General features: G+C 42.9%; 1 protein-coding gene across 1 annotated transcript in view; it reads right to left on the reverse strand.

Moving 5' to 3' along the window:
- The window catches only part of Trpc3 (transient receptor potential cation channel subfamily C member 3), a 136,775-nt gene that overhangs the window by 87,306 nt on the left and 29,641 nt on the right, over nt 1-19,828 (reverse strand). Inside the window, exon 2 of the mRNA XM_060378231.1 lies at nt 17,498-17,564. Coding sequence (XP_060234214.1) covers nt 17,498-17,564 — 67 coding nt within the window. The remainder of the gene's footprint in view (nt 1-17,497; nt 17,565-19,828) is intronic.

The raw sequence follows: 19,828 nt of genomic DNA on the forward strand, positions 1-19,828 counted from the left end.
TCCTTCGCATAATCTAAACAAGATACAGCACGGAAGGGCTTAGAGAGAGATGCGGGAATTCCTTCAACACTCAGACCTAGGGACCTCCTCTTAGGTCTCTGACCCCACTGGATTTCCTTCCCCGAGCAAAGCCAGGCTGAATGGGCATAACACTCCACCTGGTTTTTTCTGTTTGGTGTCAGGGTCTCACTATGTGACCCAGGCTTAGCTCAAAACCACAGTCCTCCTGCTTCAGTCACCTGAGTGCTGGATTATGGGAGTGCACTACCATACCCCGCCCCACCTTTGGTTTGGTGCACCCTGGTGGCCTGGGCCGCCCAGGCGACATTGTACAGTAGTGGGTAATTAACCTAGCTGATAATAACTAAGCTGATAACTCCACTCAAGCTAAATGATCCTTCAATCAAAAATAGGGCTGCTTGTCATTTATCTTAGTAACGGGGCAGCCAGCACAATACGTCGTCCTGATTTTTCTCATTTCCAGCTTCTTAATCAAAGCAGGATGTATGTCCTTAATAGTGCGTGGACGACATGTCAATAATTCTGTGAGCTTTCTCAAGTGACACTTATGCAGTGAGTAGTGTGCATCAAGGAACAGAACATTATCCCAGAATCCCCATCTATGCCTTTCCAGTCCCGACTCCTCCTATTTTTAGTAGACTAGAGTGCTTTTGAACTCTATAGAAACGGAATCATGCAACACGTGTCTTCTTTTGTGTTGGCTGCTTTTGCTGGGTATTGTGTTTGTGAGCTTTGAAAGCTTTTCACAGAATGAGCACTGTCTGAGATTGTAATCAATGTATATGAGATGTTTCCATATCGTCAGCTCAGAGAGACAGCAGCTAGCGCAAGGCGCGGGTAAAATCCTTCTATGGTGGGTATGGTGACTGTCTCTCCCTCCCTCTCCCATAGCCCGTGACAGTTACTGAAGAGCAGGAGGATATGAAATTTGGGCCTTGAATGAGATTTGGACAGGGTAGCAAAGAAATGAGTGTCTGGACTGAAGAGCCGCCTGTTCCACTGGGCCCGCAGCAACCCAAGAGCAGGTTACAAGAAAGTGGGATTCGGGGTGAAGACTTTGGCTGGACCAATAAGCAAGAGGCTTGGCCGTTTGTTCCCCAGGGAAGAGAAGATCCAGAAACATGGTGGCCCTGAGCACTTCCTCGGAGGACGGGGATGGCACAGAACAGCAGCTGACTGGATTTCGATGGGGGGTACAGGGAATGGACAGGGACAGGGACAACAGGCCAGAAGCATTTGCTCAAAATAGAGTGCTAATGAGAATTATGAAATAACGAGAGGAAGGAGCCATGAGGTAGAGAGGGTACCTCTGGGTACATTCACTCTCCCCCTTGCTCTCCCCCTTCCTCCAGCCTTTCTTCCCCTCCCTCTTCCTGGAGATGAGTTTGCTTTGCCCATTGGCGTTGAGGAGGCACGCTTGGAGCACAGCAGTTGCCTCCATGAGAGCTCTCCTGGCAGAAAAGCCATTCTGCGTCATGCGAGTATCTGAAAGTATCTCAGGCAGCTTTGGAGGAAAAATCGCTCCCTGAGCGGCATATGAGGGGAGTGGAACAGAGCAGTTCATTTCGTAGGGAGACTCCAGAGAGCCTCACCTGAACTGACCCGTGCTAGAGGAAGATAGGGCTTACCGGATGTGAAGGGGAGGCTACTGACATTAAGTAGCTTTAAGTGCAGGGGCTGGAGGGCTGAGAAGGGCAAAGGACACTGAGAAAGGTGAGATCATTTTGGGACTCTGCCACACGGTGCTTGAGGGCCAGAGAGAAGAGTGAAGTTGGGATAGGTTGTATAGAGAGAGGTGAGGGTTGTGGGTGTCTGTTACCCTGTAGGACACAAAGAAAGGAAAGGATCTGAAGCATGCCAGTGAGGTGACTGAAGCTACCCCAAGATGGTTAAAATTAGCATCAGCTAGAACAGCGAAAGACTGGGGAGAGGGAGCCAGAGGCAAAGGCATAGAACAGAGGGAAACAGCGAGGATGGAACAGGGGCTGTACACAGCCTGGGGAGACAGAATTCCTGGGGCTGAGCCTGATGCAGACTTGATAACCAGGCTGGATGCCAGTCTGGTGTGATTAAAATCAATGTCACAAAATCCAGTCCCAGAGCTCCATAATTTTCACATCATGTTACATTTTCTAGACAATCATCCAGGTAGTGAAATGATTTCCAATTTGCAGGTTGTTTTGAGAATATATATGTTGCAAACATATGAAGCCTTTCTCTCTTAGTCAGGAGGCAAGCTGCACATCGTGGAGACGGTGATGCAAAGCAAGGCATGTATGGACCATAGTTTCCACCACCATCCTCCAGCTCATCAACAGAGCTTCCAGGACTGGGTTAGAGCCAAGCAGCTGGGGATAGTTTCCAGGATTGATTCGGCATATCAAGCAGAGGGCATTTATTTTCCAATCTAAGCAACAAAAGTGAGGTAGAATCTTCTCTCTGCCGAATAATTGTCTTTATTGTTCAAGAAAAAGGTGTTGTGAAGGTGTCCGTTATTCCAGATGCCCTTGATCTTCTTGATAATACAAGTAATTGTACTTTTAAAAGTAGTTCTGTTGTTTTTGAGGCAGTGTCTCCTGGGTAGCCATATGTAGCCCAGGCTGTCCCTGACTCAGAGTCCATCTACCTCTATCTACCTTTCCCTCCCACAGGAAGACCATATACTTTTTCTCATGTGTCTGGTGTCCTGACTATACAAGTTGCCCTAAAAGCATCTAGAAGACAAATATCAGGAAAATTTTTCTAACGAAAAGGCCCAAGATGGGAAAACTCTCAACTGACAGAATTCTAAGGCTGGTTTGCCAAGAAAACCCACTTTCCTCTCTGCAAATTGAAAAATCAATACATTTTTTTTTTCTGGAAAAAAAAACTAAGAAGAAAGATTTTCTAGTCCAGATAACTGGTTCACTCATTACAAGATTTGGGAGTAAAGTTGGAGGGAATCTCAGTTCCAGAGAGCGAAAGTGGGTTGACACTCTTTGTCTACTTCAGTGATGCTGTGTAAGGAGGCACTGGGTGTTCCAAGAAGCCCAAATTCACTCTGAAGAGAAGGTAGAGGTCACCCCAACTTTTTGACTGTGACATTAGTTATTCCTCAGACCATTTATTTTCCCAGATTGGAATTGCTTTGTATAAAGTAATCCAGGGATTCCTTTTTAGGGAAGATAATAATTAGAATAATGATTAATACTCAAAGCACAACCAAGAATGCATGACATAATTTTCTTTACAGAAAATTCTGTATAGCACCAAAAAGGATGGGGGTATGAGGTGAAAAGTCTTGGGCAGTAATGAGCTGCTGTGATCTGCCTCATCTGGGTGAAGAGCATCAGGTGGCTGGTGTGATCCACCTCTAGAAATTCAATGTCTCCACCATGACCCAAAGTGTAAGATATAACAAACATGTTGGCAAAACACACAAAAATGAACACAAAGCCCAAGTATTATTACCACAAATCTACATTTCAAGGTGTAAGGGGAAAAGACAAACTAGCTAACGTTTGTTTTTTTTTTGTTGTTGGTTTTTTTGTTGTTGTTTTGTTTTCTAGCTAAAATTCTTAAGCAGAAAAATTGTCTTTTACAGAATCAATGAACTTGTTTTTAAGATAGAGTATCATTATGTTGTCCAGGCCAGCCTGGAATTCCCGGGTTCAAGCCCAACCCCTGCGTCAGCCTTCTGAGTGGTGATACCACAGGTGCATACCACTGTACCTGGAGGAAAATTTGTCTTTTAAATGCATCTTTTAAAAGCATTCTTAAGAATAACTTCATAATGAGAAGAATAGCAACTTACCACTCAGATAAAATATCTTAACACGTGTAAAGTGAGCATTATTTGTCCTTTAGTTAACACTTAACTTAATGGTAGTAATATGTAACACTTGTATGTAATTTAACAGAGAATCAGAAGGAACCCAAATCAGGAGTTATCATTTGTAGAAATTGATTGAAGGGGCTTATGGATTTGCTGGCTCTCTCTATTCGCTACCACCGCATAACAAATGACCCCACAGCCTAATGGTTTGAAATAACCGTTTATTTAGCTGCTGACACGGCAAATGAGTTGGCAGATGAGGCTAGGCTGACCTGGACTCGGGGGTCTGCGCGCAGCTCTGTGGTTTCTGGGTAGCTCTGCTCGCAGGGCCTGGCTGCCTGTCAGCCAGGATTACTTGGCTCTCCTCCGTGTGTCTCATCACTCATCAGCAAGCTTTCCAGAGCTCGCTTATGGTGGAGGCAGGAGTCCAAGGCAGAAAAGGAAGCGTGTAGGGTGCTTGAGGGCCAGAATTAAAATTGGCACGAGGTTCACACCAGTTGCCTGCTGTTAGCCAAAGCAATCGGTCGAGCCAGCTCAGACTCAAGACCTTGAGAAACGGACCCTCCCTCTTGATTCTCTTGATTGCAGGGCACTTTAAGTCCTATATATAAAGAGGCTGTTACCTGGGACCTTAACTGGTCAGCTCTCACACCCCAGACTCCACTGCCACCAGAGAACAGTTATTAACACACATGTTCCCCGTTGCTCCTATTTAACTAAAATGTCGTATCTAGAAATAGGCAAGCATTGAATTTTATTGTCTTTTTTTTTCTTTTTGTCTGTGTGAAGTGGCAGCGAGCTTCACTTTCTCCTGCTCACATTGGACCTTCATGTGTGGCTGATAGTAATTTGCATCGGTGAATACTGTTCTGCACTGACTAATTTCTTGGCTGGTATTAAGATTTTAAAAATCATGTTATGGGTGGTTGGTAGTTCTTTCTGTGCTATATTTGTAGGATTTTGTTGTTAGAATTATAATATACATGATAGTGAAATTTCTAATAAAATAGATATATTCTCAAAGACCATTGTACTTCAGTTTGCTACTACCAGGCTGGGTTTAAAATTCTGTTTTACCACTCACTTAGACCCAGCCAGGTTCCTCTAATTTTTTCAACTTCCTTAGGATCCTAAGCACAGGTATTAAAATACCTATAGAGTGTCAAGAATCTTTTGACAAGATTCCCAAATGACCTCCTATACCCTTCTACTTACAACCTTGGACAATCCCCTCACCTGGAATGCGACTCTTAGCTGGTGGAGACACCTTATCTATAGGTATGGTAGAATTGTTTTCATCATGGCATCTAATATGAAGATATGACATTTCAGGCCATGGTGACACATGTCTTTAACCTTTGCACTGGGGATGGAGAGGCAGGTGAATTTCTAATAAGCTCAAGGCCAGCCAGAGATTCATGGTGAGACCCTGTCTCAAAAGAGAAAGGAAGGTTGTAGTATCATTCTCAGAAAAGACACCTGGGCCCAGATTTCTTGGTTCTGTTGCTCTCCTTGTAGAGCTCCTGTCCCCTCCAGGTCTTTCTATCTCCCCTTTCTTTCAAAGATTCCCTGCATTCTGCCCAAAGTTTGGCTGTGAGTCTCAGCATCTGCTTTGATACCCTGCTGGGTAGAGTATTTCAGAGGCCCTCTGTGGTAGGCTCCTGTCCTGTTCCCTGTTTTCTCCCTCTTCTGATGTCCATCCTGTTTGCCTTTCTGAATGAAGATTGAGCATCTTACTCAGGTCCTCCTTCTTGCTTAGCTTCTTTAGGTGTACAATTTTAGTATGATTATCCTATATTATATGTCTAATATCCACTTATGAGTGAGTATAGACCATGTGTGTCTTTCTCCTCCTGGAATACCTCACTCAGGATGATCTTTTTTAGATCCCACCATTTGCCTGCAAATTTCAATGATTTCCTTGTTTTTAATTGCTGAGTAGTATTTCATTGTGTAAATTTACCACAATTTCTGTATCCATTCCTCAATTGAGGAACATCTGGGTTATTTACAGATTCTGGCTATGACAAATAAAGCTGCTATGAACATGGTTGAGAAAATGTCCTTGTTGAATACTTGAACATATTTTGGATATATGCCTAGGAGTGGTATAGCTGGATCTTGAGGAAGCACTATTTCTAATTGTCTGAGAAAGGGCCAGATTGATTTCCAAAGTGGTTGTATAAGTTTACATTCCCACCAGCAATGGAGGAGGGTTCCCCTTTCTCCACATCCTCTCCAGCAAGTGCTGTCACTTCAGTTTTTGATCTTAGCCATTTTGATCGGTACGAGGTGAAATCTCAGGGTCATTCTGATTTGCATTTCCCTGATGACTAATGATGTTGAGCATTTCTTTAAGTGTTTCACTGTCACTCGATATTCCTCTATTGAGAATTCTCTGTTTAAGGGGGCAGCCTTACCAGGCCACAGAGGAAGACAATGCAGACAGCCCTGATGAGATCTGATAGGCTAGGGTCAGATGGAAGGGGAGGATAACCTCCCCTAACAGTGGACTGGGGAAGGGACATGGGAGGCGAAGAGGGAGGAAGGGAGGGCAGGAGGGCAGGATTGGGGCTACAGCTGGGATACAAAGTGAATAAATTGTAATAAATAAAAAACAAATTTTCAAAAAAAGAGAAAAGAAGGGAGAGAGGGAAGAAGAAAGCAAGGAAGGAAAGAAGGAAGAAAGGAAGGAAGGAAGGATAGGACTGACTTCCAACTTGTTTTTAACAGAATATGGCAAAATGAAAGAATATAATTTTTTGTGATTTAGAATGCATATTAGAGTGACTTCTGAGTTATTAACAGATTCTCCTTCTTACCACTGTAGATGAATGCAGTTGCCACATTGGAGAGACAGACATGACTCAGAAGCCAGAGTTGCTGAGGGTCAGTAGCCTCCAGCACCTGAGGCGCCAGAGAACTGGAATTCCATTTGAAGATATCCTCCTGCTCAGCCTTCAGATGACAGCCCTGCCCTAACTCTGTGTATTGTTCCAGGCTTCTGATCTAGGGGCAACTTCTTACTTGGTAATAGGTAACTAACATACTTCAAAGCAAAGACTATCAGGATAAGAAGAACCTAAAAATCCACAGTTTAACCTCACATTCTAATGTGACTTGTCTACCTTATGCTTGACTATCTCAGATGACAGAAAAGTCATTAATACAAAAAAGAGCCTTTGTCAGGTAAGTTAGACAGCAGTTCGCTTAAATAAGTTAAATATTTAACAATATTATACTATATATTATATTTTATAATTTTTGCAAGTCATTATTCTATCTAGATATAATACCTAAATACCTACTTCTTTCACATGATAAACTTGAAATTATTTGATGACAGTTATATTTATTAGGAATGAGAATGGAAACCATACACACACACACACACACACACACACACACACACACACAATTGTCTGTAGCATGCTGACCACTGTGACAGTCTGATATGAAAGAATGTTTAACAAATTTTGGTGAAATAAAACTGAGATGCCATTATTAGACCTTCCCAGTCCTCCCAAAATCCCTTATCCCATATGATTTTATGCTCTTCTCATTACTTTCGTTCCTATTTTCTTGTCAAGACACCTAGATATGGCATCAGCAAGATTTGGTTTAAGTGGTACAAACAACTATGTTCTGTTAGAGTAACTAGTGAGCACAAAGTTAAAATTAGTGTTTACTTAATTCTTTCTTGCTTTTTTATACACAGTAAGTCCTACCCTTCCCATGTTAAACTTATCCTACTCAATTTCAAACTGTTATTCTATGCTTCCTCCACCAAGAAGCTGAAGCCTTTTGGGGTGCTAGTTTTTATCACCTTAAGTCATGTCTCTTCTCCCAACTGCGCATTATGTATAGATTTGAGAAGATTTTTAAATGATTTTAATCTTATTATTTTGTGTGCATAGATGTTTTGCCTGCAGGTATATCTGTGCATTATGTGCATGCCTGGTGCCCATCGAGGCCAGAAGAGAGCTTTGGATTCTCTGGAACTAGAATTACAGCCACGTGAGTGCTGGGACTTGAACCTGGATCCCTTGGAACAGCAGCCAGTACTTTTAAGTGCTGAGCTATCTAACTGGGGACCTGATAAGATTGTTTTATGATGTACTTGCATCTTGGATACTCTTATTAGTTACTTTTATTGTTGTGACCAACTACCTGATGGCAACAAATTAAAAGTTTTCCTTTGATTCATAGTTTCAGCCCACCACGTTATGGGAAGGCATGACAGACAGTACAATTCACACCATAGCAGCCAGGAAAGAAAGAGAGGAACAGGAAGGGGACCCAAGTAAGGGTTGCTCTCAGTGGTCCACTTCCTCCCACTGAACCTTAAGAACCTTACAGAACTGTGCCACCACCAAGAGATCAAGCATTCAAACTAGGAGCCCAATGAGGACGGTTTCCAGCTGAACCACAAGAATAATGACATGAAGATCTAAGAATTTCATACAACAAATTACTCAGCTAAGTGGTCATAATATTAAACTGCACCCTAAATGAAAGAAGTTTGTTTTTGCGGTAGTCGGCAGTGGATTCAGAGACTCGCAACTCATCAAAGTGCAGAGAATAAGGGGCTGTGGCTTGGCCTGGCCCTGAGTTGAACATGTGTGTCATGTCCCCTCATTTAAGGTGTCAGGGACCACTGTGGAAACGGGGTGGGGAGGGATATTGTCAGAGCCAGAAGTAGATGAGGACTCTGTTCCAGTTATGACAGAGATGCTGAATACATGAACTCACAATGGTTGTGACTGCACGTACAAGACCCAAATAAGATCAAGCCAGCTGAAACCCCAGCAAGGACAGTGGTGGAATCCACAAAGTCTTACTCCGAGCTGAGAAGCTATTGGCATTTGTGGGTGCTACAGGAGGGAGAGTCAGTTTCCTTCTAGTGAGGTCCCTGAGCTGCTCCCCAAATTCTAGCCAATGTCCACGCTCAGCACACACAGATAGCACTCAGTAGACTCAATTTTTCTTCAAGTATGTGAAATTGAGAGGGAAAAGTAGTCACAGGGTAGGAAGAGTTGAAGGGAGGAGTGGGATAGAGTTAATAAAAATACGTTATATGAATGTATGAGACTGTCAATAAAAGTTTTCTGTAGCACTGGAAACAAGCTGACCAAGACAAACCCTTCTTCAGGCTACTGTCCATTCATATACTAATATACTTTAAGTATCCTCCTTTATGTAAACCATGGAAATGGCCTTTTAATTACTGTCTCTTGTTTTCCTTTCCAATTGCTCCTTTACAAAGCAGCCAGAGTTATTCAAGTGTACTTAAATCAGATTCTGCCATCCCTCTGCTCACAATTCTTAAATGGCTTTGATTCATTAGAATGAAAATTTCTTATTGCCATTTACAAGGCTGCACATTCCTCTCTGCACCCGAGATCCAGCTGCTCACTAATTGCTATGAGGTCAGGTAAAAGGGGGCTATTTCTTTTCAGGTAATTTAGCTTTTCTCCCAGGGTGGGCTTTTAAGGATTTCTCTTCTTTCTTGCTCCCCTTTAGAGAAAGATTGTTACTGTGTAGCTGAGGCTGGCCTTGAACTCATAATCCTGTTGCCTCCAATTCCCAAGAACTGGAATTATCCTCTAATTTCTCCCATCATTAATTCATCATTAATTCACCTTTCAGCCTAATCTAGTATCAGATTCATGCACTGATTTTTGTTCAGTTGTATCTTTGCTTTAAGTTTTGGAAGTTGCATTTTAAAAATCAGCTTTGTCAAGCTTCATGGTTTGATGCTTCCTGCAGATCTCTTCAAGCTTATGTTTTACTCAGTGTATAACAAAATCAGCACAGCTTTTTGCTAGTTTGTTTCCTTGTTGTTTAAGACCAGAACTTTGCCCTTTGCCTGGCTGGCCTTGTGCCAGGCTGGAGAGACTTCTGCCTCCTCTTTCTCATACTTGGTACCAGGAGCGTCAGTCACTGTATCTGGCTCAGTGTTTCTCTTGTTGCTTCGACATCTTTTGGGGTCGGATAGCTTGTTTCTGCCAGAAGTGAGTCTTACTTAAGTCTGTTTTTCCAGCTCCTGGTTCTCTTTGTGTCTGGGATGTGTATTTGAAAATTTGTTTGGGAAAACAATTTGAGGTACACAGATGAAAGCCCACTAATTTTTGTTTGCTTCTGCTGAATTTCCACCTTAAACCAAGCTTAAGTCTTGAGCCAGCAATTAAATCCAGGATTTAATTTTCTTTGGTCTTCTGGTCATACTGTCCTGGGCATGCTCCTCATGTTTGGAGGGGAATGTCTTCACAATTCTTCATGTGGGGGCATTTCCTTGTGCTTCAAGGCCACCAGAGGCATGAATTGAATGTACCCAGGCTAGAAAACTCCTTCAAGGCAAAAACAGTTCCCTTGCCCACCTTCCTCTGGAAACTATTCACCTTTCAGAGTACTCATTTTCCCATCACCGTTGGCCTTTTAGGAAACTATCTTATTGGCTGTTTGATGATTTGGAGAGATGCCTCATTTATATCTTTCACTCTTTTCAGCAAAGGCATTGATTCCAATACAGAGGAAGCAGCTGCACTTTGAATTCACATTCTGCTAATGTGTGGCTACGCAGCTTTGGACAGGTTGTCTTCAGTTTCCCCTCCATAAAATGAGGGTAATGATAGGACCTACATGGCCTTGGGAGGTGGCTCACCCTGGAAGCTCAGTGGCCATGTAGCCTAGTCTACCTGGTGAAGCTCCAAGCCAATGAGAGACCCTGTCTCAAACAAAAGTTAGGAGCCGGAGGACTGACACCTGAAGTTGTTCTGTGAGCTTTGTATATGAGCATCTGCATACATGAACCACCCCCAAAACACACACATGCGCTCACACATGTGAGTACACACACACATGATAATGTCTACCTTATAGGATGACATGTAACAGACAGTGCCAACCTGTGGCAGGACCAGCTAAGTACCAGTTATAGATTCCAGAATTGTCATTGTGGCACAATTATTTCCTGCCTGTCGCCAATTTCAAAAATCATTTTGCTTTTCATTGTCTTTTGCTTTTCTCATAGAACATAAGCTCAACATTTTTTGTTTTCCATTATAAATTAATCTACCATTTTAGATGAGTCAATTAACATATTCAGATTTGCATTATAAAAACATCAATCCCAGAAATTCACAAATTGAGCACAGGCAGACAAGGTTATGTGAAGAAATAAGCAATCTGAAGTCTATTCAGTAGCACTTTGTCCTTTAAAAGAGTGCATTTCAAAATCATCTTGATCCAAGAAGAGTGAAGGAATAATTGCCAAAATCGTTTGGATATAGGCAGTGAAAGGAGCAAACTGCAAACATGGCTGTCTGTGAATGTCTCCTGGCAGAGGCTGATTCCACAGGCCTGTCATTTGGAGTCTGAGAGCCCATCTGCCACCTGTCTTCCCTCGATTCAGAAGCTCAGGTGAATGTGGCTCCTGTTCCTTGTGGCACTGGGCTTGTCTTCAGAAAGGCTCTGCATGCTGATGCTGACATGGCATCTCTGCCCTCTTCCCAGAGCAAATTCCCTTGCAAAGTTGGTGAAACTCACCCCAAGCCCTCTTACGTTGCTTCCCAACACACAAGCACTTGCCACCTTTAGCAAAGGTTTCAGTGACTATACTTGCTTCAGAGCAACATAAAAATCCTATATTTTTTTCTGTTCACAAAACCTACAGACCTTTGAAAATAGAAAATTTGGGTTCTGTGATGTGGGCACAATGACATCATTTATGAATAAAGTCTCTCTTCCATTCATTGTGAGAACACAGTCTTTACCTCGCTGGTGACAGCTTTTTGTGTCTGTTGTGATGTTACTTATTCTTATGGGGAGAGGCCAGTTTAAGTGTAGGGCTTGCACAGGCCCAGGTTGGAAGTACAAGTCTTCTAACTTATTGAGATCTTATTTTTGTAACTGATTAAAATTCTCTATGTCTCTTTATCTTCTCCACTGATTGAGGTAATTTCTGCCATGTCTGCAGCTAATGATTTTGAGTGGATGTATATTTATATTAAGAGTTAGATATGTTTATAAATTGTTCCTACTATATTAGGATCACCAAATCCCCAGATCTCAGCACTTCAAATGTTCAACCTAAATTCAGGAAACAAATCTTCCTTATGCATGCCACATCTTAGGAAAGCGGATTGTGGTATTATTTTCACCACACTGTCTCCACAAATTTTGCTACCTTGAAAAAGGCAAATGACAAAAAATAGAAATAAAAAAAAAGGAAAAGGAAAATGGTCCCATCCATCCCCCACCCCCACCCCACCCCTGCCTTGACCTCTGATAACCAGGATCCACTCAGTTCTTATGGGTTGGATCCACTGGCTATGGTTAATCCTGGCCAGTCGGAGGGCACTGTCCCAAGGGCAGGTTGTACTCATTATTCTCTACTTTTCTAACTACGAAACAAAAATAACTGTGAGCAAGTGAAAGGTTTGTTCGGTAGCTGTGATACCAACTGCATTTGGTGGGCCACTTCCTCCTGTGGAGGACAATCTCCTCTGGTGATGAGGCTGCTAAAGACAAAGGTTGCCTTGTTCTGCCTCTTCCCAGGGAACACCTTTCCTTTTCCCATTCCTACTCTCTGTGTTCCACTTCCTACTCTCTTCCACTGCTCACACTGGTGTGGGGAGTGTCTTTGCTGTTTCTGCCTTCTCTTAGTTTCTTTTGCTTCATGTCTGCAAAGCCAAATCTTATCTCAGGTTTCTCCAAAGACACATGGAAAAGGGGGAGATGAAAATGACACTCCTCCAATGCTCTGGTGGAGTTAACGGACACATTGCTTATATGTGTTGTTCACAATCCATTTTCATGACAGTGGAGCAAGGGGCCAGGCTCTGCACAGCTTCAAAAGACAATAAGCCTAACTCTGACCAAGGTTCTTGTCCACCTTTCTCATTGGCCTCCTCCACCTTCCTTCATCCACACTGACCTTTTAGCAGAGGCCGGCAGTTTCTCCAAGCTAGAGAAGACAGCTGAAGCTGATAGAGCACCCATTCTTGCCTGCTTTTGGACAGACGGCAAACAGGATTGGATTTTGTCAGTGATGAAAAGAGACACAAGGAGAAACACCTCTATTTCCCTGGATGCTGTTATCTGTGAGATGATGCCTGGACTTGCTCCAACCACATAAATAAAAATGCTTTCTTAAAAGACAGTACAGGAAAAAAAAATCCATCCATTAGTTCTTGAATTGGTTAGCCACGTAGTCCTCCTGCTTAGGATGTTTGGTATGTGAAAATTGTTTCGATTTGTTAAGATTTTTCACTTACAGCTCAAAGCAGGTCGATTAATATATCTCAGCAGTCAAAGAAATTCTTACGTAAGAATATTTTCTCACATAAAAACAAAAGAAAACAAAACCGTACAGAAAGGACATTGGTACAATATACAGAGCAACAGGAGGTAGGAGAATCTTCCGGAATTCATTCCTCTCCCCAACCTAAGGAAGCCTGGCTCTGACTGTTCCTCTCCCTCTTAGGAAATGTTAAGGCAGACATGTGGAGTTTTATAGATAGGAAGCCAAGTATCAGACACAGTAAGTAAAATGAAAACATGATTCCTCAAAATAGTTCTCAGTACTAGAAAAGTGGCCTAAAAGTGAGGTCCCCTGACCGTCACAGATAAGTGCTCCCTGCAAACCCAGAAAGCAGGGGACCTTGAATGTGCTTTAGAGCTTTGAAAGGACAACGAATGACTTACATTCAGTTTCAATAATCTAGTAGCAAAATGAAAAATAAGGTAAAGGGAAATCACCAAATAAATATCCCCCGAGTATTTGCGATGGTCAGGACTTGCCTACAAAAACAATTCACTCTGGCTGAAGCTTACGTTATTAGATGCTCCAAAGCAAACTGCATTCTGGGACAGCTAGAGACAGGCTCCAAATAGTTAGCCCCCTTTCTCTTCCCTCTCTTGGATCTCTCCATTTCTGAGAAGTATACACCTTTGGTTCAGAGGCAGGTCTCCCCCAGTGCTCAGCCTAGTCCTGAGGACATGCTCACCTACCCCAGCCACTTGGCTGAAACTGAAGAAGGTACAGTTTCTCGAGGAGAATATGGGTTTTGTCTTAGAAAGAACAAAACCATTCTGGGAAGACACAAATAAGAAATGACAGCATCATCACAATCATTGCATGAATTAGAGCAGACATTTTAGCTTATTGGCGTCAGCTGTTACAGGGAAAGGCAAATGCTATTCAGAAGTCAGAGAATTTTGAATCCAATGTGAGCTAATTTTGATTTTTGTAATAGCATAACAGTTAAGTTTGAGAACTGGGTTAAGACTTTAGTCTTCTATCTAGTCATTTTCAAAGATGAATTTTGTTTCTAAATGGAAGAGGATTTGTGGAGTCATACATGCCTAAACCTCAAATTTAAATTGAAAAGGAGATAAAATTGAAACTAGAGATACTGTGCACATTTCCTGATCAAAAAGATGACAGATGTGTGATAACAAAGCAGGACTCCCGGGTGAAAACATCTATTACACCCATCAAAGCAGCAATTAAGGAGCCCTGGTAGTCTCGGCAGTGACTGGGTTCACACCAGCCTTTGATTGCCTTCAGAAAAGGCAATTTAGTTAGCAAGTTGACATCACACATTAGAGAAGAGTATAGGTCCCATCCTTTCTCTTAAGCAGCTTGTCTCAAAACCTTCCAGTCTCAAGACACTGAACTTGCAGCATTATGGGCAAAACTACCAAAAGGAGTTTCCACTAAGTATGAGGCATATTTCTAATTTCCAAAAGAATTTTCACTTAATGTGTATTTAGGGATTTGCCTTTTAAAGAACTAGACCTCTGCATGAGTTAGAGGATGGCTCATCCTCACTGGCTCAAAGACAAAGACATTAGTTTCTTGTCCCAAAATAACAAGACATTCTTTCAAATAGAAGTACCTTGAAAACACCGAGGTAATTTATAGATATCGTGTAATTGTGAGACACCATGTTATTCCAAAGGCTGAAGAAAAATTAGCTATTTAAGAGGTGGTTTATCTGAGTCAAAACTATGGCATGAAAAAAAAAAAAAAAAACAAAAAACTATGGCATGGCTTTGCGAGGAGTTTTCTTGTATCTCATGCAAACCGAATTCCTTTTTAAGTCATCACCTGATGATCCATGCAGTGTTGCAGACAGTGTACGGAGCTAGGCCTGGGATGGGAGTGAAGGTCTTGACCAAACGATGATACATAAGAACAAAACAAAAAAACCCTCCTCTAAGTCATTCAGTATCATCTTTTTTACCTCTAATTAATGAGCCAACGTCCGTCATCACAGTGTACCGTAATATATTACTCAGAGGAAAAAAAAAAAACAACCAAGTATATGAAACTGAAATTGACCACAGATATTTTTCCCTTGTAAGGAAGAAGTGTCATCATTTCATTGCAGTGGAGAAGTAAATCTCAACGCTGCTTCTTTTGTGGGAAGGATGGAGTGAGACCTCGATTAGAAGCCTGTAGTTCAGAGAGTCCTTGGTGATCCTAAGAAGTTGTGCGTGATGGCATACACTTAAAAAAGCACTCGGGAGGCTGAAGAAGGAAGATCCCAAGCTACATGGCAAGTTCAAAGCTAGCCCAGGCACACAGTATAACCTTTTCTCATAATTTTTTTGTTTTGTTTTGTTTTTAAGAAGGGCTTGATCTCAACTTGGGAGATAATGATTGGGCAGAGGGAGTGTATTCTGTGCTGTCAACACTGGGAAGAATTGTTAATGCTAGGTTTTGTGGCAGCAAAAGGAGGCAGAGGGAGTGTGAGTAACAGCAGGGAGCCACAGTGATGCAGCAGTCAGGACTCTTCAGGAGCAGCTCAGAAAACACAGTAGTCTTCTGTTCTCTGAGCGGATCAGGTCCCAAGACCCATAGCCGGTGCACCAGACCACGGAAGGGACCAAATCCCAAGTAAAGGCTGAGATACCATGGCCGTGAGGATGATGAGCTAAATGGCCATCTGATGACTGCTAAGCAGGGAGATCACTAAGTGTCAGGTGGACAGAGGATGATGGAGACTCTTGTCACACAGAGTGTGCCGTTTGACATGTATGGATTGTTCATTTGCATGATTAACCAGGGATAACAGAAACCACAGGGAGTAAAACCACAGATAAGGAGGGGCTGATGTATTTAAATATTCTGCTTCAGAAGTGTGTAATGTTACCTTCTTGCCATTCATTGTAGTAACATTTTACTACACATGTATTCTCTTACCATCGCTCAAGATAATTCCCTTGGCTCACCAAACTCCCTTTTGAGATGGAGAGGGTGATGCACAGAGACCAAATAACCTGTCAGAACTGGAGTTAAATGGTGAACAGGGAACTGCCGGACACAGAAGCCCATTTCTTAACCATTAGTTTGTATAGTGCCTGTGGGAGATTGGTACCAGTATCCTCCCAGATGCCCAAAGCCCGGAAGTGATCCATTCTCTGTTCATATACTCCTGTGTACTCAGCTCATCTGTTGATCTCTACTTTATAATACTTACTGAAACGTAAAAGCTGTGCAATATCCTTTAAAGAGAGTCCTGCTATGTAACGCATGTTGGCCTTGACTTCACAATCCTCCTGTCTCAGCCTCCTGAGTGGGTGAGACTACAGGTGTCTGACACCACATCTAAGGCCAATGCTGTATAGATCATTGTTATACTAGATTATTTATGGATGACTACAAAAGTATGCACATAGTTAGTCCAGATAAAATATTAAATAGCATGCTTGACTCCACAGATGGTCAGCCCACAGATGCGGGGGGCTGCCCATCCTACCCTTCCATGGCCCCATCAGTTTCCTAATTTCAGTCAACACTTTGCACATGCCCTCTCCCTTTAGTATAAAAAGGGTTGACTTTAAAAAAGCATCCCAAATGCTTAGGCCTCTCTTCAGTTTTGAAGGAAATCATTCTCATTGGTAACTGTTGCTGGTTTGCCAGTTGGTGTGTATGGGAGGTAAAGGAGGTTTCAACGTCACGTCTCTAGCCTTGTGAGAATTATTGCCACACTGAGCAAATATAAGAAACATTAAAATAGAACTAATGGAAATGTGTGGACTTCTGAGCTGAAGCTTGAGGCTCAGGGAGCACACTGTAAAGCTCCAGAGTGAAAAAGAGAGGAGATTCTTGCTTCCTGGGACAGTGAGGGAGCTATTGATCTCTCCGTCACACTGTCGCATTGTGTTTTATTTGGTGTAGCCTTGCTCCTTGCTGTGAACCTAAGCAAGATGATAAAAGGAAAATTGTATTGTAAATTTCCAAGAGCTGTATAAACTCTGGTTATTTGTTCTGGAATTCTACTGTAAGCATCACTGTCTCCCTGACATTCACAGACAGCCCGTGTCTAAGATTAAGTCTAAGAAGTCAAGGCTACAATAAGCATGTTCAAGCAAAGCATCTATGTTTAGAAATACCACTTTAAAAAAAAAGAGGGCCTCCTGTAACCAAGGCTGGCCTCCAACTCACTATAGCCAGGATGACCTTGAACTTCTGATACCCTTGCTTCCAGTTCCCAAATACTAAGAAGACAGGCTTGTGTCACCATGCCCAGCTCTGTACCTTGCTGGGATCAAGGTATTCTCAATGGTTCTGTGCAAGCCAGGGCCAGCAATCTGCTAACAAGCCACATTTCAGCCCAGGGAATGCCACTTTTAAATCATCTTACTTACCCTCTCATGTTGGGAGAATTGCTGACAGGAGAGTGGGCAGCAAGCGTGACAAGAAGGATGGGTGTCACTGAGGAAAGAAAAGGGAAAACATGGTCAGCTCAGATTCTTCCCTCCTGCTGGCTAGAACCCATCCCCTCTGTACCCAGGTGCACTGAAGCAAATCCTTGTTCCTACTCTATTTTCACTACCTACGCCAGGCCCTCATTACCTCTTGATTGGGCACCTCATCAGCTTTCAGAATAAACCCATTTTCTACATCCCAGTCAGGGTTACTTTCTAAAACACAAATGTGACTGTATCGCTGGTCAGTGTCAAGTCATAGAGCATCTTTCCGCTCTGCACAGGGGTCAATGTTCAAATACAACAGAATCCTTCCTAACCAGCCTTTGCTTCTCTGCCAGTCCCTAGCTGTATTTCACAGTCCAGCTTGACGCTCATGCAACTCTAGTCTAGGCCATGATCAATGGCACTGTTATACCATGGTGGTACGGTATGGTCATTTTATAGAAAACTCTTTCCCATTTACTCCTATGCCATACTCCAAGTTAAGTTAGAGGCTCCTCCCCACCCCAGCCACCTTGTCCAAGTTCCTCTAACAGCATGTCTCACAGGCAGTAATAATTATTTAGTTCCCAACCATTCCCACTAGATTGTAACCTCCTGAGGGTAGGGACTTCCTCAAATCTACATCCTTAGCATCCAGTACATATGTCTTCTCAATAAACATCGAAAGACTGGATGTACCTACACCAACTGCAATGTTCCCCAGATCTCTGCAGCTCTGAAAATGACTGCATTAGCAACACATCACAGAAAAACAGCCGGCTGTAATTTGCTGTCTTATGCACTCAGCATGAAAATTCTTTCAATCAGGAGACCTGAAGTTGTAATCATTTAAAAGAGGTGTCACCCACTGAATGAACCCTTGTGCTTAGGAAAATGGCAGAGTGCTGTGATTGACAGAAAAATTCCACCTAGATGTTTTTCTTTCCTCCTCTCAATGTCAGGCTCCTCTCTCTTGGAACCTGCAGGAAAGCTGCAACTCTCTCAGTCACAGGCATTACCGCCCAATGTCATTCACAGTAGGACAACAAAAACATGTGTCAGTGAAACCGCAGGAAAAAGGGGAAAAGAAAAATGAAGTGTTTCTGTCAGAGAAGGTTTCTAAAGGAAGAGATCCAGTACCCAGGTAAAAACATTCGCCTGACCATGGGCAAAAGCCAAAGCACTGTATTTTTAGTGGGTAGCGTGGAAGAGGTCAGTGAGGGGCATGACTATTTAAACTGATTTTTTTTTTCCTCTGTAGAGGCAAATAAATACCACAGGGTTGCCCAGAAAGGTTGAATGAAATATACTAGCCAGGACTCAACTCCTGGGAAACTACAGTGTACACCAAAGTAAGGAAACTGAGTGCCTCACAGCCAATTTGAGTTGGTTGGCTTTCCTTATCAATGGGCTTCATTTTCTGAATATTTCCCTCCTGTCTCCTATCTTACTTTTCTCTTCAGAGGCATGTATTATTAAAAATCTATGCAAAAACTGCACCGCCAACCCCCCAAGTCTGGGGGAGTGCCTCATTTGAAAGGACTTGCTAATAGGTCAACAGCATAGTCTTTTTCTCTTTGTCCCAGCTCTCATTATTTTCCTTCCTTTATGTTTGAAACAGGGTCTCATATAGTCCAGGCTGGCCTTGAACTCAGTAGCTGAGGACGAATTTGGATTCCTGATTCTCCAGGTTCCACCTCCTGGGTGCTGGGGTTACAGGTGTGTTCCACCACACCTGGGCGTTGAACCTGGGTCCTTGTGTATGCTGGGCAAGCACTCTACCCAATGAGCCACACCCTCAGCCCCACTTCAGCTTTTTGCAGTGCATTCGTCTGTCTGCTCAGCATTCCATGATTGGCTCATACCAACTGTCCCTTAGTTCCTGACATCTCTCACACCCATTACCTCCAGCTTTAGCTGGGTCACTCGTTCTTCACACGGTCACCTTGCGACATGGGGTACACCAAGTTACTTGGTGTAGGTCCAGCTATAAGTTTGCTCTCAGATTTACTCAATGCTTTCTCTGGGGCTTCCCAGTTGCCAGTGCTCCATGTGGGGTCCTGGGGGCCTGCTGGGCCTTTGGTTTGCAGCCTGTGTATAATCACAGGACCAGGCCACTAAACTGTACCTCTCTCCCATACTACCGGAGGCTCGTTTAACGTGGCCTGAAGACAGTGCCTCTGGCACCAACTCTGGCTACCCACAGTGGTGACCAGCTGATAACACACCATGGTCTTGGCTTCCCTCCTGCTCTGTGTTTCATCTACCAGGCTTACCACTGTTATT

This window comes from Meriones unguiculatus, chromosome 2 (genome assembly GCF_030254825.1).
Source record: "Meriones unguiculatus strain TT.TT164.6M chromosome 2, Bangor_MerUng_6.1, whole genome shotgun sequence".
Classification (NCBI taxonomy): domain Eukaryota; kingdom Metazoa; phylum Chordata; class Mammalia; order Rodentia; family Muridae; genus Meriones; species Meriones unguiculatus.